Below are 19143 nucleotides of genomic sequence, written 5' to 3'. Positions count from 1 at the left end.
CTCAATCCCTGCCGTGCGAATTTATGACGGACTGTTTGTATTGTTTAATAGCGATTCTCCGTTGGTTTTGACCTTATGATAAGTGCCTTATAAGGAGCGTACGCTGAAGCCGAACAAGGGACGAGACGTATCTACCAGTAATGGGAAAGTGTCTACAAGAGGAAGTGCATAATTATGACTGTAAGCGAATACACTACAGAATATTGCAGTTTGCAGATGATCAACCGAGTCCACTGGAAGATAGTACGACTTTGTACAGAGATGAGACTCAGGGTAATTATCCGGAGACTACAGATTATGGGGTCCAGTATCTGAGCAGATGCGCCGAGTGATCAGTGATCAGACGGAAATGGAACGCGTTTAGACAGGCGGGGCCGCGCGTGGATAGGGCAAAAACTGGTATTGATATGTCTAATCGAGCACAAAAGTAGAATGGTAAATGATTTTATACATGATGCTAATAACGAGGCTATTCATGTAGAGTCCATTTACTGGGCCTTGGCGGACATGATGCCTGGTTTATATGGTAAGCTTGCGATGGACCAGAAGGGTTCGGGGGGAATGAGACTTACGCTCAACATCAGCAACGCTCTGCTGAAGGATCTGCTGGAGGACCTTGGGGTTCTCAAGCTCCTTCTGGATCTTGCCAATGACGGACTCGGCGAGCTCACGCTGCTGGCGCTGCTTGACCTGGCTTTCGTAGCGAACCCACGAGTCAAGGACGGACTTGGCCTCAGCGGCCAGAGCGGTGCGCTGCTCGAGCTCATAAGCCTGAGCCTCAAGTTGGGCGGTTTCCTTCAACAACGTATCAGCGCAAACAATTCTGGCTAGATATCGATTCATAGGACCGAATTTACCCGGGAAACAGCGAAGAGCTGCTTGGTGATATCAACAACGCTGGACAGCTCCTTGACGTTGTCCATGCGGGCCTTGACAGCGTTGGTGTGGTCGGCACGGGCAGCATTCAGGATGTCCTTGTGCTTCTGGACCTGACCCTGAGCCCACTCACTGTAGACAGGACCACCGTACTTGGCAACGGCAGTGAAGACACTCAGAAGGCAGAAGGCGGCAACGGTTTCCTCGTTCATAACATAGAGCTCGTTGCTGATGGCGGCGACGGAAAGACCGGCGGCGGCGGACAGGATAGCGGTCTTAGATACAAGGGAGTTGCCGGGAAGAGAGTCGATGATCGACTGAGCCTTCTTCTTGGGGTCTTCGGCAGGGACGTTGGAGGCCGAACGAGAGGCAGTCAGGTTGGCAGCGACACTGCGCACGGGAAGAGTCGGCCGGAGCCGGGTAGCACCTAGCTGGGGTTAGCGACTGTGATGAGGTGATTCATGGCCTTGCAAAAAATCGTGTGCGGCATACCAATGGCGCTCTTAGCCAGACGCGAAGCCATTGTGACGATGAGAAGTCCTTGAAAGATGTGATGGATGAACGGAACTGACGAGAATGAGGTCGGAATGGGGCTTTGGACGGTGCGACAGACGCTAACCATATTGGGTTGGTGCGGCTGACGGAAAAACTGGTAGCCGAGGAATTATCTAAAAATTAATGATACCAGGACGAAGAGCCTTGATTGCAGAAGCACGATTCGAGCTCAAATACTTATAATCAAATTTTTGCGAACAAAATGCCGCTGTCTACGGACGGAGCTACAGGCTTCAAGAAGCGAAAGAACGTCAAAGAAGGCGGAGTTCCTTCGTCCAAACGCCGAGCAGTGGCTGAGACTCAGAGCGATGGAGAGATGGCCAAGATCCAAGAGCTAGAAGACCAGATTTCTGAATCGCGAAAGTACTATAACAACATTGTGACACTTATTTCGATGCTCAATGCGGATGGAAATGAGGGAAGGCCTAATTTGGCCGTGGCGGTGTCACTCTGTCGAGTCTTTAGCAGATTGATGGCTCTTGGGAATCTGACCGAGACCAGTCGCGCAGCAGAGAACGAGAAGATCATCGTTGCTTGGTTGAAGGAACGTTGTCGGGAATACCAAAAGGCACTGGTATCAATCCTTCGTGAAGCAGATCCTTCCTCTCAGGTTTGTCATGCAGGCTTCCCCTACACTCAGTTGGCATTTTCTGATAGCGTGGCAGGTTACTGCCTTGACTCTATGCATGCGCATTATCAACGAACGTGCGACACACCTACCGGGCGATGATACCCAGGTCTGGCTTTCTGGTCTCTTCAAGAACGTATTCGAGGCTGTCGTCGAAGCAAAGAACGGGCAGGCGTTGAGGTCGGAATTTTTGGATCAATTCGCGAAGGCATACGAGGATGTGAGATACTACACCTTCGTGCAAGTCTCGTACGTTCCCGATTCCTCTTTTCCGAGAAACCGGTTGTATACTGACTTTGGATACCAGTGACTATGCAGAGACAAAAAGAAGCTCCGAAGTTCTCGACGTCCTCATCTCAATGCTATCGGAATGCGACAATGTCCCTGGTCCTCAACACAAGTTTGAAAACTTCCACACCAAAACGAGCAAACAAAACAAGAAGCTCCTCTCAGTGAACTCGCACAAGAAACAGGCACAGAATGCCTGGTTGGCTATACTTCAGAACGACCTCTCCCACACTCAACGCAAAACGCTGCTGCGCAACATGGTCTACACCATAGAGCCGTGGTTCAACCGCCCCGAACTGCTCATGGACTTCCTGACAGATTCATACAACGTCGGCGGCGCGACATCCCTCCTCGCCCTCTCTGGTCTCTTCTACTTAATCCAGGAGAAGAACCTGGACTATCCCCAATTCTACCACAAACTATACTCCCTCCTCGACGCCGATCTCCTGCATTCGAAACACCGCTCTCGCTTCTTCCGGCTGATGAACACCTTCCTCTCCTCCACCCACCTTCCCGCTGCCCTTATTGCCAGCTTTATCAAGCGTCTCTCTCGTCTCGCGCTTAATGCACCTCCCACCGCTATCGTGGTCATCGTTCCCTTCATCTACAATCTACTCAAGAATCATCCGACGTGCACCTTCATGCTCCACCGCGTCGTCCGCGACGAGCAAACAAAGGCCACTCTCGAAGCCGAGGGCATGGATGACCCGTTCGATGTGAACGAAGGAGACCCAACTCGCACGAAGGCCATTGAAAGCAGTCTATGGGAGATCGAGACGCTACAGTCCCATTACCACCCCAATGTCGCTGCGATTGCCCGGATTATCTCGGAACAGTTTACAAAACAGGCGTACAATCTTGAAGATTTCCTGGACTATACCTACCAAGGCATGCTGCAGGCAGAGCTCGGTACGGAAGACAAGCCGTTCAAGAGAATCCCTGTCGTGGAATACCATATCCCCAAGCGAATATTCACCGACCGATTACTCGAGGAAGATGGAGGCCAGGACACAGCGCCTGGTAACTTCATGAGAGGCTTATGGAATTTCGCATGACGGGTCGAAAAATCGCGAAATCTGCATGGGTATGCAGGTAATTTGCTTCTAGCGTATATTGTTTGTTGTTATCAAATCCGTTTGATTGTCTATAGACTTCTATGCTAAAAGCTTTTTCGAAAAGCAATCCATACTATCTAATGATTGTCATTACTCCTTGCCTTGACTTGGCTGGAGGTCGTATCAAAATCCCGAGTTATACTTCAACTATACCAAATCATCTATCAAGAGTGTGATCTCCCTCGAACAACACCCTGCCAATCTCACCAACTGTCCGTTGAAAAACCTTCTGTCGCTGTCCAACCTGAAAAGCTGTCGTCCTGATTCATCAATCTCTCGACGTAATGATAGTACGAATTACCGGGGTGGGTCGCCAAAGGCATGAAGGCGTCGAGCGCTGCAGACTGTTGCGACTCTTGCATTCGGCGGTAGTCATATGGTCCAATCGTTCCCAACGATGGATGCGGAGGGTATTCGAGGTTGTTTCCGCACAACATCTCATTTGCCTCCGCAACAGGGTCTCCGGGATGATAGTCACAAAAGACGTCCAGGGCTAACACTCCACGCTTTAGATCGTCAAAAAGCGTGTCTGTGACTCTGACGGGTATCGCTTCTATCTTGGCACGCATCTTCTCCGTGATGCTTTGGGCTTTTTGACGCCTCCGTCGTTGACGCGCACTCACTTCCTCCTCCATTCGTTCGAGCAGATACAGAATCTCCTTCTCGGAGGAAGCCACGGCGACCGCGTGTTCCATTCGCGACGTAAGTTGTTGAAGCTCTTGAGAGACAGCGCGAAAGAGCGCATCGACCTTATTCAACGCTCTCGCAACGTGAGAACAAAGACTTCTAGCGAGCGGTCTCTGATATACCCGCGCCCAAAATGACATCCAATAGGAAAATCCAGTTCGGGACTTGCGCAGGCGTGTCAATTCGAGGGTTATGATGACATTGCGACACAAAGCGAGTGTATGCAAAGCCCCATCGCGCGTCTCTTCCAATGTGACCAGACCTTCCGAGTGGGCCGATTGGGGCCTCTCGGGACCGACCTCCTGGCTTTCATCTTGTCTGTTCACAGAGCGGTAGAATCGCTGTGACCCATCGATACTCTGTGATGCTGCAGCAAGCGATACCGGCTCGGATTCCTGGCAAGTCTGCTGATGTTGATCTCTATGCCCGAGGCCGACGATTAGATCACTTCGCAAATCACTTTGCGACATTCCAGTGCCGGAAGATCTGACATGCCCCAAACGGTTTGGAGGCTAGAAGGAGATGGAATATTATCCAATGTTAAGGATGATAAAACGAGGGCAAAACGAAGAACCGTTCAACGAAGGTGTCCTTAAACGAATGACTGTGACCAACTATGCCAGGGAAAAAGATGGAAAGTACGATATTGAACAAAAAATCTCTGAACGAGCGTATATGGGCGAACGAGCGTAGTCGAAAGCGAAGTTCCGTCATGGGGAACGAACATCTAAGGTACCTGTGACATCCTGACTACCTGGGATGGAGTATGTACCTCAAGTGTGGAAGGAGCATGGAAGGGTTTCCGCTGATGCAGGTGGCGGTCAAGCAATTGCGACTGGGATAGAGAACAGACCGATGCATCCGGGCGTTCTTGCATTACAATAAGCGATAAAGCTTGGATCTTTACCTCTCCAGTCAGGCGGGTCCCCCCGTCGGATTGTTTTAATCTCCTTACTATGGCCTTGTCTTATCCAACATTGATATAGTGTCCGGTTTCGGTAACCATCGTGCATGTCACCGTTACCATTGTCATGGTACCTCTAAGTCCACCCACACGGCATTATGAATTGATCATAGTCTAAGAAACAAAACGAGGGATTTTGAGAGCATGAGTGAGCTCCGTCGAGAAGAGTACACCACTGGCAATTGACTTTGCCTTGGCACTTGAGATTAGGTGGTAGGAGAACAGAGGGTGAGAGAAGTACAAACTTTCATTCATTTCATCTTTCGCAAGGATGATCATGATCTGATCAGGTGGATCAAGCAGTGACTGGTAGATAGATTCAAGCTTCGTTAGTGGCATGGCTATTACATGCGATTAGGTCGATCTCCCCTGAGCTCTGGCCTCTCAGCCTCCAATGCAGGCTCGTCGACCCCTTGCAGGAAAACACAACTGACTCGAGAATGTCAACCAACAAGAGGGTCGAAAAGATATTTATTCAAGGGATTGTTTATTCGTCATGAGATGCACGATTGATCGCAGGAGCCGGAAGCTGGCAGTTGGGCTCTTTTTCAAGTTGCATAGCTGAGGGGAGCGGTTTATAGCGAGGCTGCTCTTCTACTATGTAGCTTGAGACTAGAGATAATCCAACTAGACATATCGGTTGATGGAGATCCTTCTTCGTTGCTAATGCACATGCCACAGGCAAGATTGTCTTTCCAAGGATGTGTCATGGCTTCTTAAGACATCCAACTCTGAAAGGTCAAAGAGGTTGAGATAGTCGTCTAGGAACGCCTGGGGCAACCACCGTTCATCTCAGCGACGTACGGAGTCTACCTTGAGGCACCATACAGTCGGCCAGACCCTTCAAGCCTTGCCCAAGGGCTCAGCATGTTGATCACTATCACAAGTAAATGCACATTCAAATCTCATTCCGCAAGTTTAGTTGAGTTGGCGCTGTCGAAGCACATTCCTCAGAGTACGACCTATGTGATACACGCCACTTTGTTGATTGGAATGCGTTCAGAATGTACGACGCGAGTGACAAATACCTTTTGTTGTTTTTCCATAAATGAAAGGGATTCAGCAGCTCGCAATGATCGCGTGGTCATCACTTCGAAGTTCGATCCTTCAGTCGTTCTTTCCGCGGGATCCATAGTCGCCACGTCCTTGCTACCTCGTTCATCAGTGAGATCTCATCGCCGGTATAAGGAAGGAGTCATTGGACTTGAAGTCAGGCTTGACGACTCGAAAGGGATCCACTCAATCGTGCCTGCCGCTGGTCTTTCAGGTGGCGCCCTTATACCATCTACAACCCGCCACGCTGCTGTTCTCGAATACCCGGCCCATCTCCAAAGATCAGCATATCGGGTACATTGCATCTTTATGTGCATTAGACACCAGTCAACTATTTAGCTGTCCTCTTGCTCTTGCTTTGATGTTGGTGCCTCTCTTGCCCAAGCGATTAATCACTGGCAGCTAATTCTGATAGCGTTCCAAATCACGATGTTCTGTTCGAGGACCTTTCTGGCAACATGGGTCTGCCTGGCTCAGCTGGGCGCCGCTCAGATGTTGGCCTTTACAACATGGCCAACCCACATCGACCATGGCCAACCAGCTACGGTGACTTGGCTGGGAGCTCCTGATGTTGTGCGTAAACGCGAATGCCCTTCTCTTTCCGTCAGATGATCATCCCTTACTCACCATAGCTGCGCTTAGCCTGTCACCATTTATCTGCGTAAAGGCGATGCAACGAACCTCGACCACGTCCAAGTCCTGACTACCAATGCGAAAGGCGGATCCTTCACTTTTGTTCCCGATGACTCCTTGCCCGATGGTTCAGACTATGCCCTGCAAATCCAGCAAGGCGCCGAGGAGAACTATTCAGGACTGATGACACTTGGGAACCCTGGCAGCAAGCCACCAAGTCCTCCGAAGCCCCCAAAGCCCACAGAAGACGTTAAGCCGCAGAACATCTCCACACCCGCCGCTCAGGATGACGCCTCACCCCATCACGGCACCGACACCTCATCTGACGACGAGTGGGAAACAGAGGTCGCCAAGGGTAACAATGCCCAATTCACCAATGTTGAAGATATGTCCAAGGGATCTAACTCAAACTTCACTCACGGCAAAAGCGCAATGGCGGCTAAGTTAGAAACCAGCGGTGCTTCTATTGGAAACGTGTACCTTGGCTGGATCCTGGCCACAGCAGGCCTCTTGTTCTATGTTACCGAATAGAGGGGTATTTAGGTGACCAACTTCGGGGCCAGGCATCCTGTCATCATTTGCCAACGCTTGAACACATTGGCTTCGGAATGCTTCTGGTTAAGTTCGTTGTACATAGTCCCCATTGTATTCAAAAAGTCCTGTGACGTCGGGGTGCCTCCTCAAGAGATCGGGCCGTGATTGTTGTTGAATTCTGCTGTACCTTTCAGGGTAGCTCAAGCATCGACCTGTCTGCTCGACCCTGCAAGCCTCATCCAGAGTATATTTATATTCATCACTGCTTTACTGAAGAGATGGAACTGGGGATAGATGGATAGTTGGATTATGAGCACAAAGCACTTCAAGGTCATGTTTCACAATCGATGTGCGCTGTTGGACACAAAGCTGTTAGTGTCCGCTGTTAGCGGCTGGCTCTCCTCCATGGATGTTCCCGCTGCTCATTTGTACCTGACCGGATAATTATAAAACCTCGTCACTCATCAATTCTTGATGATAACGGTCGCTGCTGCTGTTTCTTGACAGTAGTCCCTTCAGTTATATATCTCTTTGGAACCTGTATACCCTTCGTTTACACTCATTAAGCTGTATCCAATTTCGCTCTTTGATTACTCTCTACTGTGCGCAGTTTGTGACAGTAAGTTATCCACCTTCAGCTGCTAGTTTGGACTATTCCAGCCCGATCTCTATCTATCGCACTGCAGCTATGTTATGTGTCTCGGCGATGACAAAGCATAGAACTCATCATGTTAATAGTTCAGCTGGAGCTCTTTGCATCCCATCCTTGATCTCCACAAGGGTATGTCTCTTTGTCTTTATTCCCGTCGTCATTCCCATGCATTCCGGAGCTTCGAGATCCCCGACTTGCACCTCCTTCGCTTCGCACCTTCCTTGGGCATTAGGGATAGCTTCGGTGTTGCAGGCGATTACCATCGACATCGCCCGTCTGTTCACTTACTGCTACTGCCCAAGGTCCGATCGCTACTTCTTCGAGACTGCCATTCCTTAATAACACTTAGCCTGCATTCCGACCCCCCGGCCCCTATAATGGCCAGGCTGGTGCGATCGAAGAAGAATGCTGCAAGGGCAGAAAGTGACAATGCTGACCCGGAGACGCTTGCGTCACCTACGTTAGATTCTCCGAGACCCCCTCGTGTCAGTCTACCTCATGTGGAAACCCGGTTGAATATGCATCAGTACAATGGTTTATTCGATGTCAACTCCCCTGAATGCCAAAAGGCAACTACAGCCGTAGAAACTTCTCCGGGTAGGCCTCTCCATCTCATATCAACGTGGCGATACTTGAAACTAGCTGCTTGCTTCGAATTCTGAATGCTGATTTGTCTTTGCGCATCTTATTAGATTCCACATCCGCGTCCCCACGTACTACTTCCAATCCTCCGAACGGCGATGCTGCTACTGCCGAATGGTCCTCGGCCGTTGGCCATGCGACCACAGGCAAATCTGGCCGTGTCATACATAATCTCCAAGAAGAAATCGCACGTTTGACGCGCGAATGCAGTGTATATCGCTCACGGGCGGAAGAGACCCAGCGGATGAACGATGCTTTTAAGATGCAGGTACAGAACATGACCGAGCGCCTTCGAAATCTTGAGCAGGCCAACGAAACGAATCTACAATCGATCCGGCGCAAGGACAAGAAAATTGAGGAGTTACGGGCCGAAGTACAGAGCGAGAAAGAAAGACGACGTCGAGCGGAGGGAGAGACTGATAAGTTCCAGCAATTGATGAACGAGGCTCGGGACGAATTCAATCGAAAATGCGCGGAGTTACAGGAGATTGCCAATCACTCTCGGACACAGTACGACGTGCTTGCGAAAGCCGGACAACGTGAACGCGCAGATCAGCAGAGGAAACTTAAAGCGATACGAGATGATTTCCTCGCATTGAAAGCAGAACATGAAAAAAGAGACGTACAGCTAGAACGCCTGGACGCGGTGATGGCGCAGAAAAATCGTGAAATCGAGATAGGTAGAGAGAGATTCGATCGGCTCTTCGAGGATTACGAAGCATACAAAAAGGCTCACGATGAGGAGGTGCGGGCCTTGATTGAGAGGAACTATCAGGGCGCAGCCAACATTGACAGTGCTCTCGCATCTCTCAAGGAGACTGAAGAAAAAATGAAATGGGCTATTCAAGTCAAAAACGAGGTTAAAGACGCCCAATGAACGAGCGATCCATTTTACGCATAATCAATCCTGCAGAAGAGGCACCAAACAAGCAACAGATTCGCCTTCGAGGGACGCAGTCCGTCGGCAAAAGTCTTCGTCGATCCTGGACTCAGCGAACTAAGATCGATCCTCTAACTTTTTCCGTGCTGTGCCATTCTCCTACCCATATCCCCGCCTACGATCCACGTCCAAGCAGACTCATTCAACCGCAATGCACTAGTCCAACGTTACGACGGTATGTTGGAATTGTTCTATATACTGCTCGCAGTGAGCTCATGGCTCACTCATCTGACTTGGTGTCTCAGTTGCTTAATACTTCCCGGAGTTTGGGAGCGCTTGATACCCTAGGACATACGCTGTTTCCTTTGCTTGACGGTCTTTGATTAGAGTTCCGTTTTGTTTGCAAATAGACCATAATGAATACGGATACCAGATAAATGTATAGAGGGATGGCAGAATACCAACGTCGTCTCGCCAATTCATCTCCCTGCCATGTCTTCTCTTTAGCTATCTCTTGCTATTGTCGGTTTGTCGATGAATGATAGGGTTTTCTTATGATCTATCTTCCCTTAGGTGAACTGGTGTCCACCTTGGACATGATGACCTGTTATCTGGCTTCCTCCCTACAGCCTGGCTTGAGCTGTGAAGTATCCCTCATACACATTCTAGTCTGTTTAGTCGGTTCAGTCGGTTCAGTCCCATTTTGAACTTGATGAGGCGAAAGCAACTGAAGCAGAATCAGATCAGATGCCCACATCAGAGAAAGACCCTCGGCCAAATGTCCTTTGAAGAATGCGGTTCAGGGGAGACTTCTCTTTTTCTGGATAGAGCCCAAAGAGGTACCTATATATAATTCACTGCATTCACAGGGAATCAATCACAATTTCTACCATATCATAGCAAGCCTTCCACTTCCTCCTTATCCTTTATGATGTGTCAATGGGAGAGTGAATAAGTTCGCCCTTGGGAGACTGTCCATGACTTGACTCTTTTCTGCATCTATCCGCCTACAGATGAACTATACATTCACTTAGTGGCTGCATCTACCCTCTTGATTTACTGACTGGTTGTATTAAACAAATCAACCACCCTACGGAATACCCATTGTCATTCACCTCTTTTTCTTTTTTATTCACCTGTGATTCTGGTGACTAAGGAGAGAAGTTGTTCCTCGTTTGGTTTTCATATAGTGTTGCGTTTGTCTTCCTTCTTCTTTGGGGAAACTAGGAGCACCGCCTCATCATCCTACGAGCTTCGCAATATCTCTCAATTGAGCATCACTCCGTTCCTCAATTCTTCTTTATTACCATCAGTTTAATCTTGCTTTCTCGACCACGTTTCTTCCTTTCTGAACCGACCTCAGCTAGTGCGGGCACTGCTGTTCCTGACGTGTTGACACAATGGCGACGAAGCAAAGACTGACGCTCGCCTCCATGTGGGCTTTCGAAGCTATCGGGGTGAGATGTGATGACTTTAATGAACAGGATGCCGATGAGTCTTCTGCTGACCAAAGTATAACAGATTAAGGAGATAGAGATAGAGATCAAGTGTGTATCGACCATAGCACGCACGCTAGTTATTCAACTGACGCAACAAAACCAGGAACACAATCCCTCAGGTTGATTCGCTCGAATATTTCCAGACAGACGATGTTGGTCCCCATGTCCTTTCACTCCATTGTACCTAACCGGGATTTCCAATAGGTACTTGTGACCAAAGGCAATGTTGAGAGCTTTGTCGTAAAGGTTGCATCTGCATTTTCCGGCTTCATAGAAGAGCAGAAAGACAAAGATCTCCTAGACGTAAGCCATCCCTTTTCTTTCTTTGCTAATAAGACTGTGCAAAAGGTCAAGTGGTTGTTTATACTGATGATCGTTTTGATTCAGATGCCACGAGTGCGTCAACTGGATGTTCCTGCAGTGCTTTCTGACGAGGGTCTCCCCGCCATGAGCTCACCTGAGAAGTATCAAGGGCCGAATCTGGTAGCTCTGGACGATGATTCCGATGAAGATATCGTTCCTTACTCGAGAAATCATGCCACCAAGTTTTGGAAATCTCCTAACGGGGGTTTGGGTTGCTTTTCCAGCAACTTCCATGATGTCCTAGCAGGTGTTGCCATTGCCACGGGCACCGAAATCGCAATAGTGGATGAATTACAAGGCATACGGGTTTCCGGGACCACCGAGGATGTGGACGATGCTCTGACGAAGCTGACTCAAATTGAGAAGCCCTTGGTCAGTAGGCGTGCTGCTCAAAACCCGTTCTTATGATTGACAACTGACAAGTTCTTCTAGTCCTTCTCTCTCGCTCCTAACGTCACAAACATCATGATTACCCCACACAAGGACGATAGCCGCTTCCGTATCCAGAACTACAGCAGTGTGAATCCTGATGCTCCCCGTCGTGTTCTGGAGGATCCAAAAATGGGTTCCACCATTGACTTTTGTCGAATGTGCGTCACCGTGGGCCTGTCCTTCAACAAGGATTCTCAAGTGTGGACTATACCGGATAATCGACTCAATCCACCACCTATCAGCAAGGAAGCTGGGCCGTCTCGCATCTGGAATGATTTTACCTTCCAGGAAATCGGAAAGGCGGACGAGTTTGTTGACATCGAAGCGATAATCGAGAATGACCCCTCAAACCCTCAGACCTTGATCTCTGGCATTGCACCTCCCCATCCTTTCCTCACTGCAGACAAGGCCAAGCAAGTCAACCAGTGGGTTGTGGAAAGGGCTGAGATGCAGCCAACCGAGCATGGACCCGAGCCCGAGCCTGAGTTTGAGCTTGAGTCTGATTTCGAGCCCCAGCCCGAATGTGAGGGCCGCGACGTTTACCAGCCTAAACCCAAGCGCGAAACAGCAATTGCCCCTCAAAGCAAAAGACCACCTGGAATGAAGACGCGAAAGGCCGCAACAACGGCCAAAGTTGCGGCGCCATCCGAGCAACCTCAGGCAAATGAGGCCAAGCCTGTGGCCATCGATCTCAAAGAGACTACTGCCACCCCCCGTAAGCGTTGGACTATGCTGTACAGTTCCGGCGCCGAGGATGCAAGTCCGGATGAAAGTGACGCGCTTAACTCTGAAAGTTCTAAGTTGAACGGTATTCTCGAGCTTCCTGGCGTTTTGCTGGAATTCGCGAAGCCCCAAACTCCCGAAAACAAAGTACGCCTTCCCGACAACTTCGACGCTGGCAAGTATGGTCTCAACCAGTCTTCACGCCAAACCCCTAAAGAGAAAAAGCATAGTCCAAGCTTCAAGAGGATTATGCATGTCAAGTCAAAGAAGAATCCAAGCAACCCTAACGAGCTAATCGACGTCTTTGAGCCCGCAAATAATACTGTCGTTGGCACTCTTTCTCGAATCCAGTTCAATCAGCCTCCATTAATTCCCGACAGCCCGGTCAATGCGTTTACCTCGAACACCCGAAAGATGTGTTTGCAGGAGATGTCTGATGCGAATTCCAAGAACATCAAGATTGGTCTTCCAAGCTGCGGGATGGAAGTTCATAGCATTCCTTCTGGCTCCGGCAGCACCGAATCTATTTTTGGCCGTTCAGCAGCAGGTGACGAAAATCACCAGGAGCAGGAAAACAGATTATCATTTCTGAAAAAGTTCCTTCAAGAGCGGACAGACAAGATACCCTATCACGGCGGTCATGGTCAAACACACCCCTCCAGGTATGAATTCAACAAGCTGCTGGTGAAGGAAAGCCTGGCAAAGCTTGAAACTATTCATCGAGACCAAGATAGACAAGGGTCTGATGAAACAAGCACCAGAGAGTTCTATCGTACCATGGGTCACAAGACGGCAAAGCCGACAAATAAAGCTAAGAGCAAATCTGAGACTAAAGCGAAAAGACAGGCCACGCTTGAGGATGCTTGGGGATTCTTCAAAAAGCCAGTGAAAAAACCATCGGCAGATGCGCAGACTCTGACGCCAATGCCGAAAGGTACCCAGAAGAGCGAAAGAGAGGCCGTCAATGTGGCTGGGTGCAGAAAGAACGAGCTGGCTGCAGAGCCAGCAGAAAATAGCATGGCTCGAGATGTCGAGAATTTATTTGAAGCCTTGAAGCAAACATTGGAAGCTGCTGAATACTTTCAAGGATCTCTGAACTTGGAAGTCCAGCTCGGACTGATACTGATACCGCTTCTGCCAAAGACTTGTAGTGAAGGCTCGACCGTCTCTTTGACCGAATGGACGAAGATCTTCCAGTCACAAACTGGCATTCCCTCTCCGACAACCAAATTTATTAGCCGACTTACGACCTCTGGCATTGATATTGATTATCTGGTTGATCTGAAGACATCTGCACCTGAAGGGAAAAGGCGCATTTTTGAGCAGGACTACAGCGAATACAGCGTGTTCTACGAGTTCCACTGTCGCACTCGAACCGGTCAGGTGCTCGTCCTATCTGTGGATGAGCAAGGAAAATTCAACATCAAAAATCCCAACGTTGGGCTTGGTGCTGTCAATTTGCACTTTCCACGCCAAGTCTGGGATGCAAGTGTCGTTCTTAGTGGTACCCCAAGCGATGCAGCTGTTGACCGAGAGTTTGAGGCGGCGGCGAAGTACCTCATTGAGCACCTGTGGGTTCAACCAGATACCTCACTTGTGCAGATCTTCACACGGCTACCTCCAGGTGACAAGATCACGATTGAGAAAGTATACATGAAGCGTTGGACGCGTCATCGATTCATCCGTCCTCCGAAGAGTATCATTGCCGCCAAGCGCGCCAGTCATATCAGGAGCAATAGTGCTAGAACAGCGGAGACTGACTTGAATAGCAATTCCACTGACAAGAGCCAGTCATCCGTGGAAAACGAAGCAGAGGCTATGGAGAATCAAGATATCTTTCTTCAAGTCATGGAAGTGCAAGATCTTTGTATTGGATCCAGTTCGTCCGACGTTCGGTTGGTGACAGCCTGCTGTGCTTCGCTACCTGAAATGACAGGAAACGGCCGCCAATGGTATGAAGCGTCCCTTGTAAGCTCGGCTATCGAAGCCATTCTGAGAACGAATGCGAACCTTGAAATTGGAGAACGAACTGACGAATGGCGGAGTTCTGACCTGCTGGGAAGAGATGCCGTCCTCCTTGATGGGAATGCGGCTGAGTCCTATGGCCCGAATACGACGCTCAGCCCTGTGGCCAAGGCCATTGGCATCGCTGGCCTCGGAGATCTTCTGCGGTTGACAAAAACTGTTGTCGAGAAAATGGACGGTGTCGGATTCTGGGGCCACGGTTTGGACCATGATTCAGTCCAGGCGCCGTCGGTCGCCGGTTCCGTTGGCACTCTAGATCAGACGGTTCGACTTGAGCCAAGAAGCTTGGAATTCGATGATTTCGAAAGCATCAAGGAATTCGGAAGCGTCATGGTCACTACATTGACTAAGAAGTCTTCCGGTGGGTCTTCCGTGAAAGACAAAGAGCAACTCGAGATCGACTATTGGTAATTGCTGGTGCTCCGATCATCGTTGTTCTGGGTCATCCTACAAGATACCGATGATTGAAAGAATGGGGCCGCTGGGAATGAGGAAGGCTATTGACATGAGACCTAGAGAAGGGACAACTGACTATAACCAGAAGACGAAGCAACAGTATGAGAGAAGAAGGATATGGAAACGAACCGCAGATAGCCTTAGCAGTATTCTTCTTCTACAACAGAACATGATCCAATTCCTTTTAGAACAAGTTCAGCGTCATCCTTCTGATCAAGGCCTATAGTCCTTTCGACAGTGCCGGTGTAACTGATAGAATGCTTGATTGTGGCGAATCCAACGGTCTATATTTTTACGAGATGAATCTACTACCAAATACCACGCATATCATATAGAACAGTACATCCATGCTGAGGACAGGCATCAGAACGAACATCACAATCCCTCAGTCCTCTTCATCAGGAGCATCATCGACGTTACGAAGCCAGGCGCCCCGAGCATCAACTGCAGCTTTCCGCACATCCCGTTTTGGATCATCTAGAATCATACGCAGAGAACGCACCGCTTGATTCTTCACTGGTAGAAGCGGGGACAGTTTACCGGCTTTCGCAACAGCTGGGGCGTCTATCTTAGGGGTCTGAGCCAACAAGTTCAGACATCTAAGTGCTTCAACCCGTAGTCGCGGTCCGTTTACAGGGCCGGCACCGGCAGCCTGCTGGTCCGACCCAGTAGGCGTGGGATTGTATGCAGCTGTCTTCAGAAGCCGGGTGACTAAGCTTTGAACATGGCCGCATTCCTCGATAACGCCGACGCCATTTTCGCGGATGATTACGGCGAGAGTCTCGAGTGTTGCAGCACGGACGGCCTGTGAGTCTGCGGTTTGCAGATCCAGGCTTTGCAGGAGAAGAGGAAGCAGTGTCGGGAGCTCCGGCATGACCAATGAAGGCGAAATGGTGGAGAGTATTCCTGATAAGGCAGTGAGATGTGCTGGCTTTATGTGTGCGGGCGTAGACGAGTCATCGCCTGCGACATTGACCTCGCGAATGCGGTTCGAGATTAGGGGGGTCAATGTCGTGAAGACACGCTGTTTCGCTAAAAGTCTGATGTTTGCACCGTTGTCAACTGAAAGGACGTCATCGTCCTTAAGGAGAATGGCGAAGCCGCGAGCAGCAGTGGTACTTGTCATCTCATCGGGGGACGAAAGTAGTGACAAAAGAGAGGTCAGTATTTCCGTGGTCGTTGGCGCAAGACGTAGGATGAGAGCCTTCGAGAGCCAAAATATCGTCTTGATTGTTCCCGAAGGTACCTTTTTCTCCTCGGCACCAGCAGAGAACAGGTTGCTCAGTATCTCCGTAGCGATGCTAAGTTCGGATCTTGGAAGGAATTTGTTCACAAGCAAGGCAGAATGACGAAGAAAGGCGAGATGGGTTGGTGGCTCGCTCTCCGTCAAGGATCGAGTCACCAGGTCCGAAAGGAGAGGTGACAAGTCGCGGCCGGTATACGGGAGGTGTGCGCAGTCTGCTGGAAGCCCTGCAAGAAGATATGTCGAGATAATCATCGTGCGCTGTTGATCCTCATTTGCTGCTTGCGAGAATGGCACCGGCGTAAATGTATTCGAGCTAGCAAACAGAGTGTAGACGTTCTGCGCAACTTCATCTTGTTTTTGCTTCGACAGACACCTGACAATGACATTGCAAAGCCTTCCAAGAATATCAATGACAACTGCGTCATTCAAGATCCGATTCGTAGACTTTCCTGTGGCCGCGTCTGCAACGCCACGGCAGAGGCCTGTTACGATCTTGTCATAGTAGAGTTCCAGGTTTGGATCTTTATCCAGATTCCTCTGTTTCATCACATATAAAATGGTCGTGAGAATTGCGCGAGGATATGCTATAGATCCAGCGCGTTCCTTTTGAAGCAATATGGTCAGTTTGCTGAGTAGACGTCGGACTAATGTCTCGAAAATATCCCTTTCAACACTGATCTGTGCGAGGTTCTCAAGTGTCGTTATATAGTCCGTGTTTGGCCCTCCGTCAGAGTCGGGCAGAGTTGCAACAAAGGCAGGGAATGTTATATCCATGATTAATCGTGGCTTGTGCTTCGATATATCAGCCAAAGCTGCGATGGCTTTCTTCTTCAAGTCATCCCGGCCCGCAGATTCCTCTTGTAACAGAATTTCATCCAAGTATTGCACAAACAAGCCGATCTCGTTGTCTTGGAAGTAATCTCTCAGGATGGCCAGACGCAGAAACCCTTCAAGAGCGGTTACTCGGAAGGAGACTTCTTCCTTCGCTGCTCCCATCAATGCTTGACCAAAGACATCCGAGAACTGATCTTTAAATTCGACCAGAGCGTTTCCAGCGGCGGGTTCAGGCTCATGCGAGTCCCATTCCCCAAAAACTTTGATGGCTGAATCAAAGAGACCCCCGAGGGTTTCCAGTATCGCTCTCTGTTTGGCAAGCCCATCGGCCTCCTGATAAACCGTCAACAGCGGAGCGACAGCAGCCTGCACAATCACTGTGAACGAAGCTGTAGAAGCAGATGATGTTGAGTTCAGGATCTGTTGCGCAGGCTTGGCCTGCTTTTGCTGGGGTTCTCGTAATTGCTCATTGCATTCTTTCGTGATTGGCCGTAGAAACTGTGCGAGCGGTGACTGTTCGGATATTGCTGCAATGCCCTCGGACAACCGTTTAGCAATGCAGTTCAGAGCCTGAAGGGAAAGCTCTGCGAGAAATTCCTCTTGTGCATTAAGGATCTCAAATTTCAATACGTCCCATATTTGGATCGAATATTTAGACACAGTATCCGGGTCGTACGATCTGATGCACGCAATTAATGCGTTAAGAGCATCTTTCTAGGAGCTTCTTAGTCCGATCCTAAGTAGAAAGGGCTCATATGGGTTGTGAAAAAGCATACCTTGACATTTGGTGAAGTGGAATCCAGTTTATCCAGAAGGGCAGGAATAGCGTAGGGAGCGAAAAGACTAGTTGAGGAAATGCAGTCCTGTAGACGGTCCTTCAGGTCTTGCGCCGTAATCCCGTATGGATCGTTTGGAGGAGGTCTGAAGGTAATCGGAAAGTAATTATAAACGGCTTCAAAAAGAGTCTTCAGACGTTAGCTGTCGAACTGGGAATTTGCAGAGACGAACAGCATACCTCGGCGTGGTTTGAGATATCCCATTCAATCATGACCACCTTCAAGATGGAGAAAACAAGCATAAGATTCCGGGGATCTTTCTCTCCAGTCATGAGATCAACGATCCCGACGAGAGATGTATCCCCCATCTTGTGAAGAGCTAGTATAACTCAGTATGGGCAATATCACTGAAGTTCAAGTGCTGCAATGCGTACCGGCCCGATGATTCGACATCAACTCATTCAACAATTGGTATACCTGGAATCTTTGCGATTGTGACCGAGACTGTAAGTCCTGTAGGCCCTCGAAGACACTGAAGAATAGTCAGTTGCTTCTGCGACTAAACCACTGCATTGGAAATGATTTAAAGGCGGGCGATGTATAGTCTATAGGTCGAGGCCCCGCGAAGCACTTACGCCTGTGCTACTTCCTCGGCTAACGCATCGTTAAAGCGATCCAATTTCTGAAGTGTATCCAGTCCAGCGACAGCCCCTCCATCTTCAATGCGGTCACAGAAGAACGTTGTGAGCACTTGGATCTGTTGTCTTGATAGATACTTCGGAGGAAGTGCTCTGATCACAGCAGTGAGGTATGAGACAGCTTTGCCTCGCAATATGGGATCTTCATCGTTGATATACTCTCCGAGTGACTGTACAACCTCAATAAGTGTCGTCCTTTTGTTCTCCACATCTAAGAGCAATCCATTAGTATCCAAGTATATTGAACTGGGGCCGCGGGGAAACAATACCCTGAGCAACCCGCTCAGCAATCTGCTTAGCCTCTGCTTTATCGTGGTCTACAACCAACATAAACGTCTGCAGAGCCGACATTGTGTCAATCGATTGGCACCCGGTACAAGAATGAGGGGCAGACAAATTCCCCTCCTCCGTAATCGGGACATGACGCTTTTTGTGGTTGACACCGAACGACTGCCCTTATCGATAGACGTCACGTGCGTTAAGCTCCACATCACGTGTTGGTCCCTTCCACAAAAGGAAGGTGTGGCAGTGGCATTGGTTGCGTCATGGGCCACTAACTTGGACTCGCAGGCATGCTATGTCTT

The 19143-nt window shown here is 49.3% G+C and overlaps 7 protein-coding genes across 7 annotated transcripts; 4 read left to right on the top strand and 3 right to left on the bottom strand.

The window, feature by feature from the left end:
* Nucleotides 1-488: 488 nt before the first annotated feature.
* On the bottom strand, nucleotides 489-1399 carry atp4 (F1F0 ATP synthase subunit 4; the record flags this gene model as incomplete). Its single annotated transcript, XM_001262085.1, has 4 exons — nucleotides 489-514; nucleotides 573-795; nucleotides 858-1303; nucleotides 1369-1399. 4 exons carry the CDS (start codon nucleotides 1397-1399, stop codon nucleotides 489-491), a joined length of 726 nt encoding a protein of 241 aa, XP_001262086.1.
* A 234-nt stretch (nucleotides 1400-1633) lies between these two features.
* noc4 (ribosome biosynthesis protein NOC4) lies at nucleotides 1634-3402 on the top strand (the record flags this gene model as incomplete). Its single annotated transcript, XM_001262084.1, has 3 exons — nucleotides 1634-2041; nucleotides 2097-2308; nucleotides 2367-3402. The coding sequence occupies 3 exons, from the start codon at nucleotides 1634-1636 to the stop codon at nucleotides 3400-3402; spliced, it is 1656 nt and encodes a 551-aa protein (XP_001262085.1).
* Nucleotides 3403-3665: 263 nt separating this feature from the next.
* On the bottom strand, nucleotides 3666-4619 carry NFIA_098160 (uncharacterized protein; the record flags this gene model as incomplete). The annotated part of the gene is made up of 1 exon (XM_001262083.1): nucleotides 3666-4619. One exon carries the CDS (start codon nucleotides 4617-4619, stop codon nucleotides 3666-3668), a length of 954 nt encoding a protein of 317 aa, XP_001262084.1.
* A 1976-nt stretch (nucleotides 4620-6595) lies between these two features.
* Nucleotides 6596-7330, top strand: NFIA_098150 (GPI anchored serine-threonine rich family protein; the record flags this gene model as incomplete). Its single annotated transcript, XM_001262082.1, has 2 exons — nucleotides 6596-6739; nucleotides 6809-7330. 2 exons carry the CDS (start codon nucleotides 6596-6598, stop codon nucleotides 7328-7330), a joined length of 666 nt encoding a protein of 221 aa, XP_001262083.1.
* A 1032-nt stretch (nucleotides 7331-8362) lies between these two features.
* NFIA_098140 (uncharacterized protein) lies at nucleotides 8363-9504 on the top strand (the record flags this gene model as incomplete). Its single annotated transcript, XM_001262081.1, has 2 exons — nucleotides 8363-8582; nucleotides 8678-9504. The coding sequence occupies 2 exons, from the start codon at nucleotides 8363-8365 to the stop codon at nucleotides 9502-9504; spliced, it is 1047 nt and encodes a 348-aa protein (XP_001262082.1).
* A 1403-nt stretch (nucleotides 9505-10907) lies between these two features.
* On the top strand, nucleotides 10908-14960 carry NFIA_098130 (uncharacterized protein; the record flags this gene model as incomplete). The annotated part of the gene is made up of 4 exons (XM_001262080.1): nucleotides 10908-10964; nucleotides 11211-11309; nucleotides 11394-11741; nucleotides 11802-14960. The coding sequence occupies 4 exons, from the start codon at nucleotides 10908-10910 to the stop codon at nucleotides 14958-14960; spliced, it is 3663 nt and encodes a 1220-aa protein (XP_001262081.1).
* A 430-nt stretch (nucleotides 14961-15390) lies between these two features.
* NFIA_098120 (MET18/MMS19 family protein) lies at nucleotides 15391-18910 on the bottom strand (the record flags this gene model as incomplete). The annotated part of the gene is made up of 6 exons (XM_001262079.1): nucleotides 15391-17799; nucleotides 17862-18050; nucleotides 18101-18240; nucleotides 18296-18393; nucleotides 18497-18770; nucleotides 18829-18910. The coding sequence occupies 6 exons, from the start codon at nucleotides 18908-18910 to the stop codon at nucleotides 15391-15393; spliced, it is 3192 nt and encodes a 1063-aa protein (XP_001262080.1).
* Nucleotides 18911-19143: the final 233 nt, after the last annotated feature.

This window comes from Aspergillus fischeri, genomic scaffold (assembly GCF_000149645.3).
Source record: "Aspergillus fischeri NRRL 181 1099437636262 genomic scaffold, whole genome shotgun sequence".
Taxonomy (NCBI): Eukaryota; Fungi; Ascomycota; class Eurotiomycetes; order Eurotiales; family Aspergillaceae; genus Aspergillus; species Aspergillus fischeri.
The sequence above is the reverse complement of the archived record's forward strand: the minus strand, read 5'-3'. Positions and strand labels throughout refer to the sequence as shown.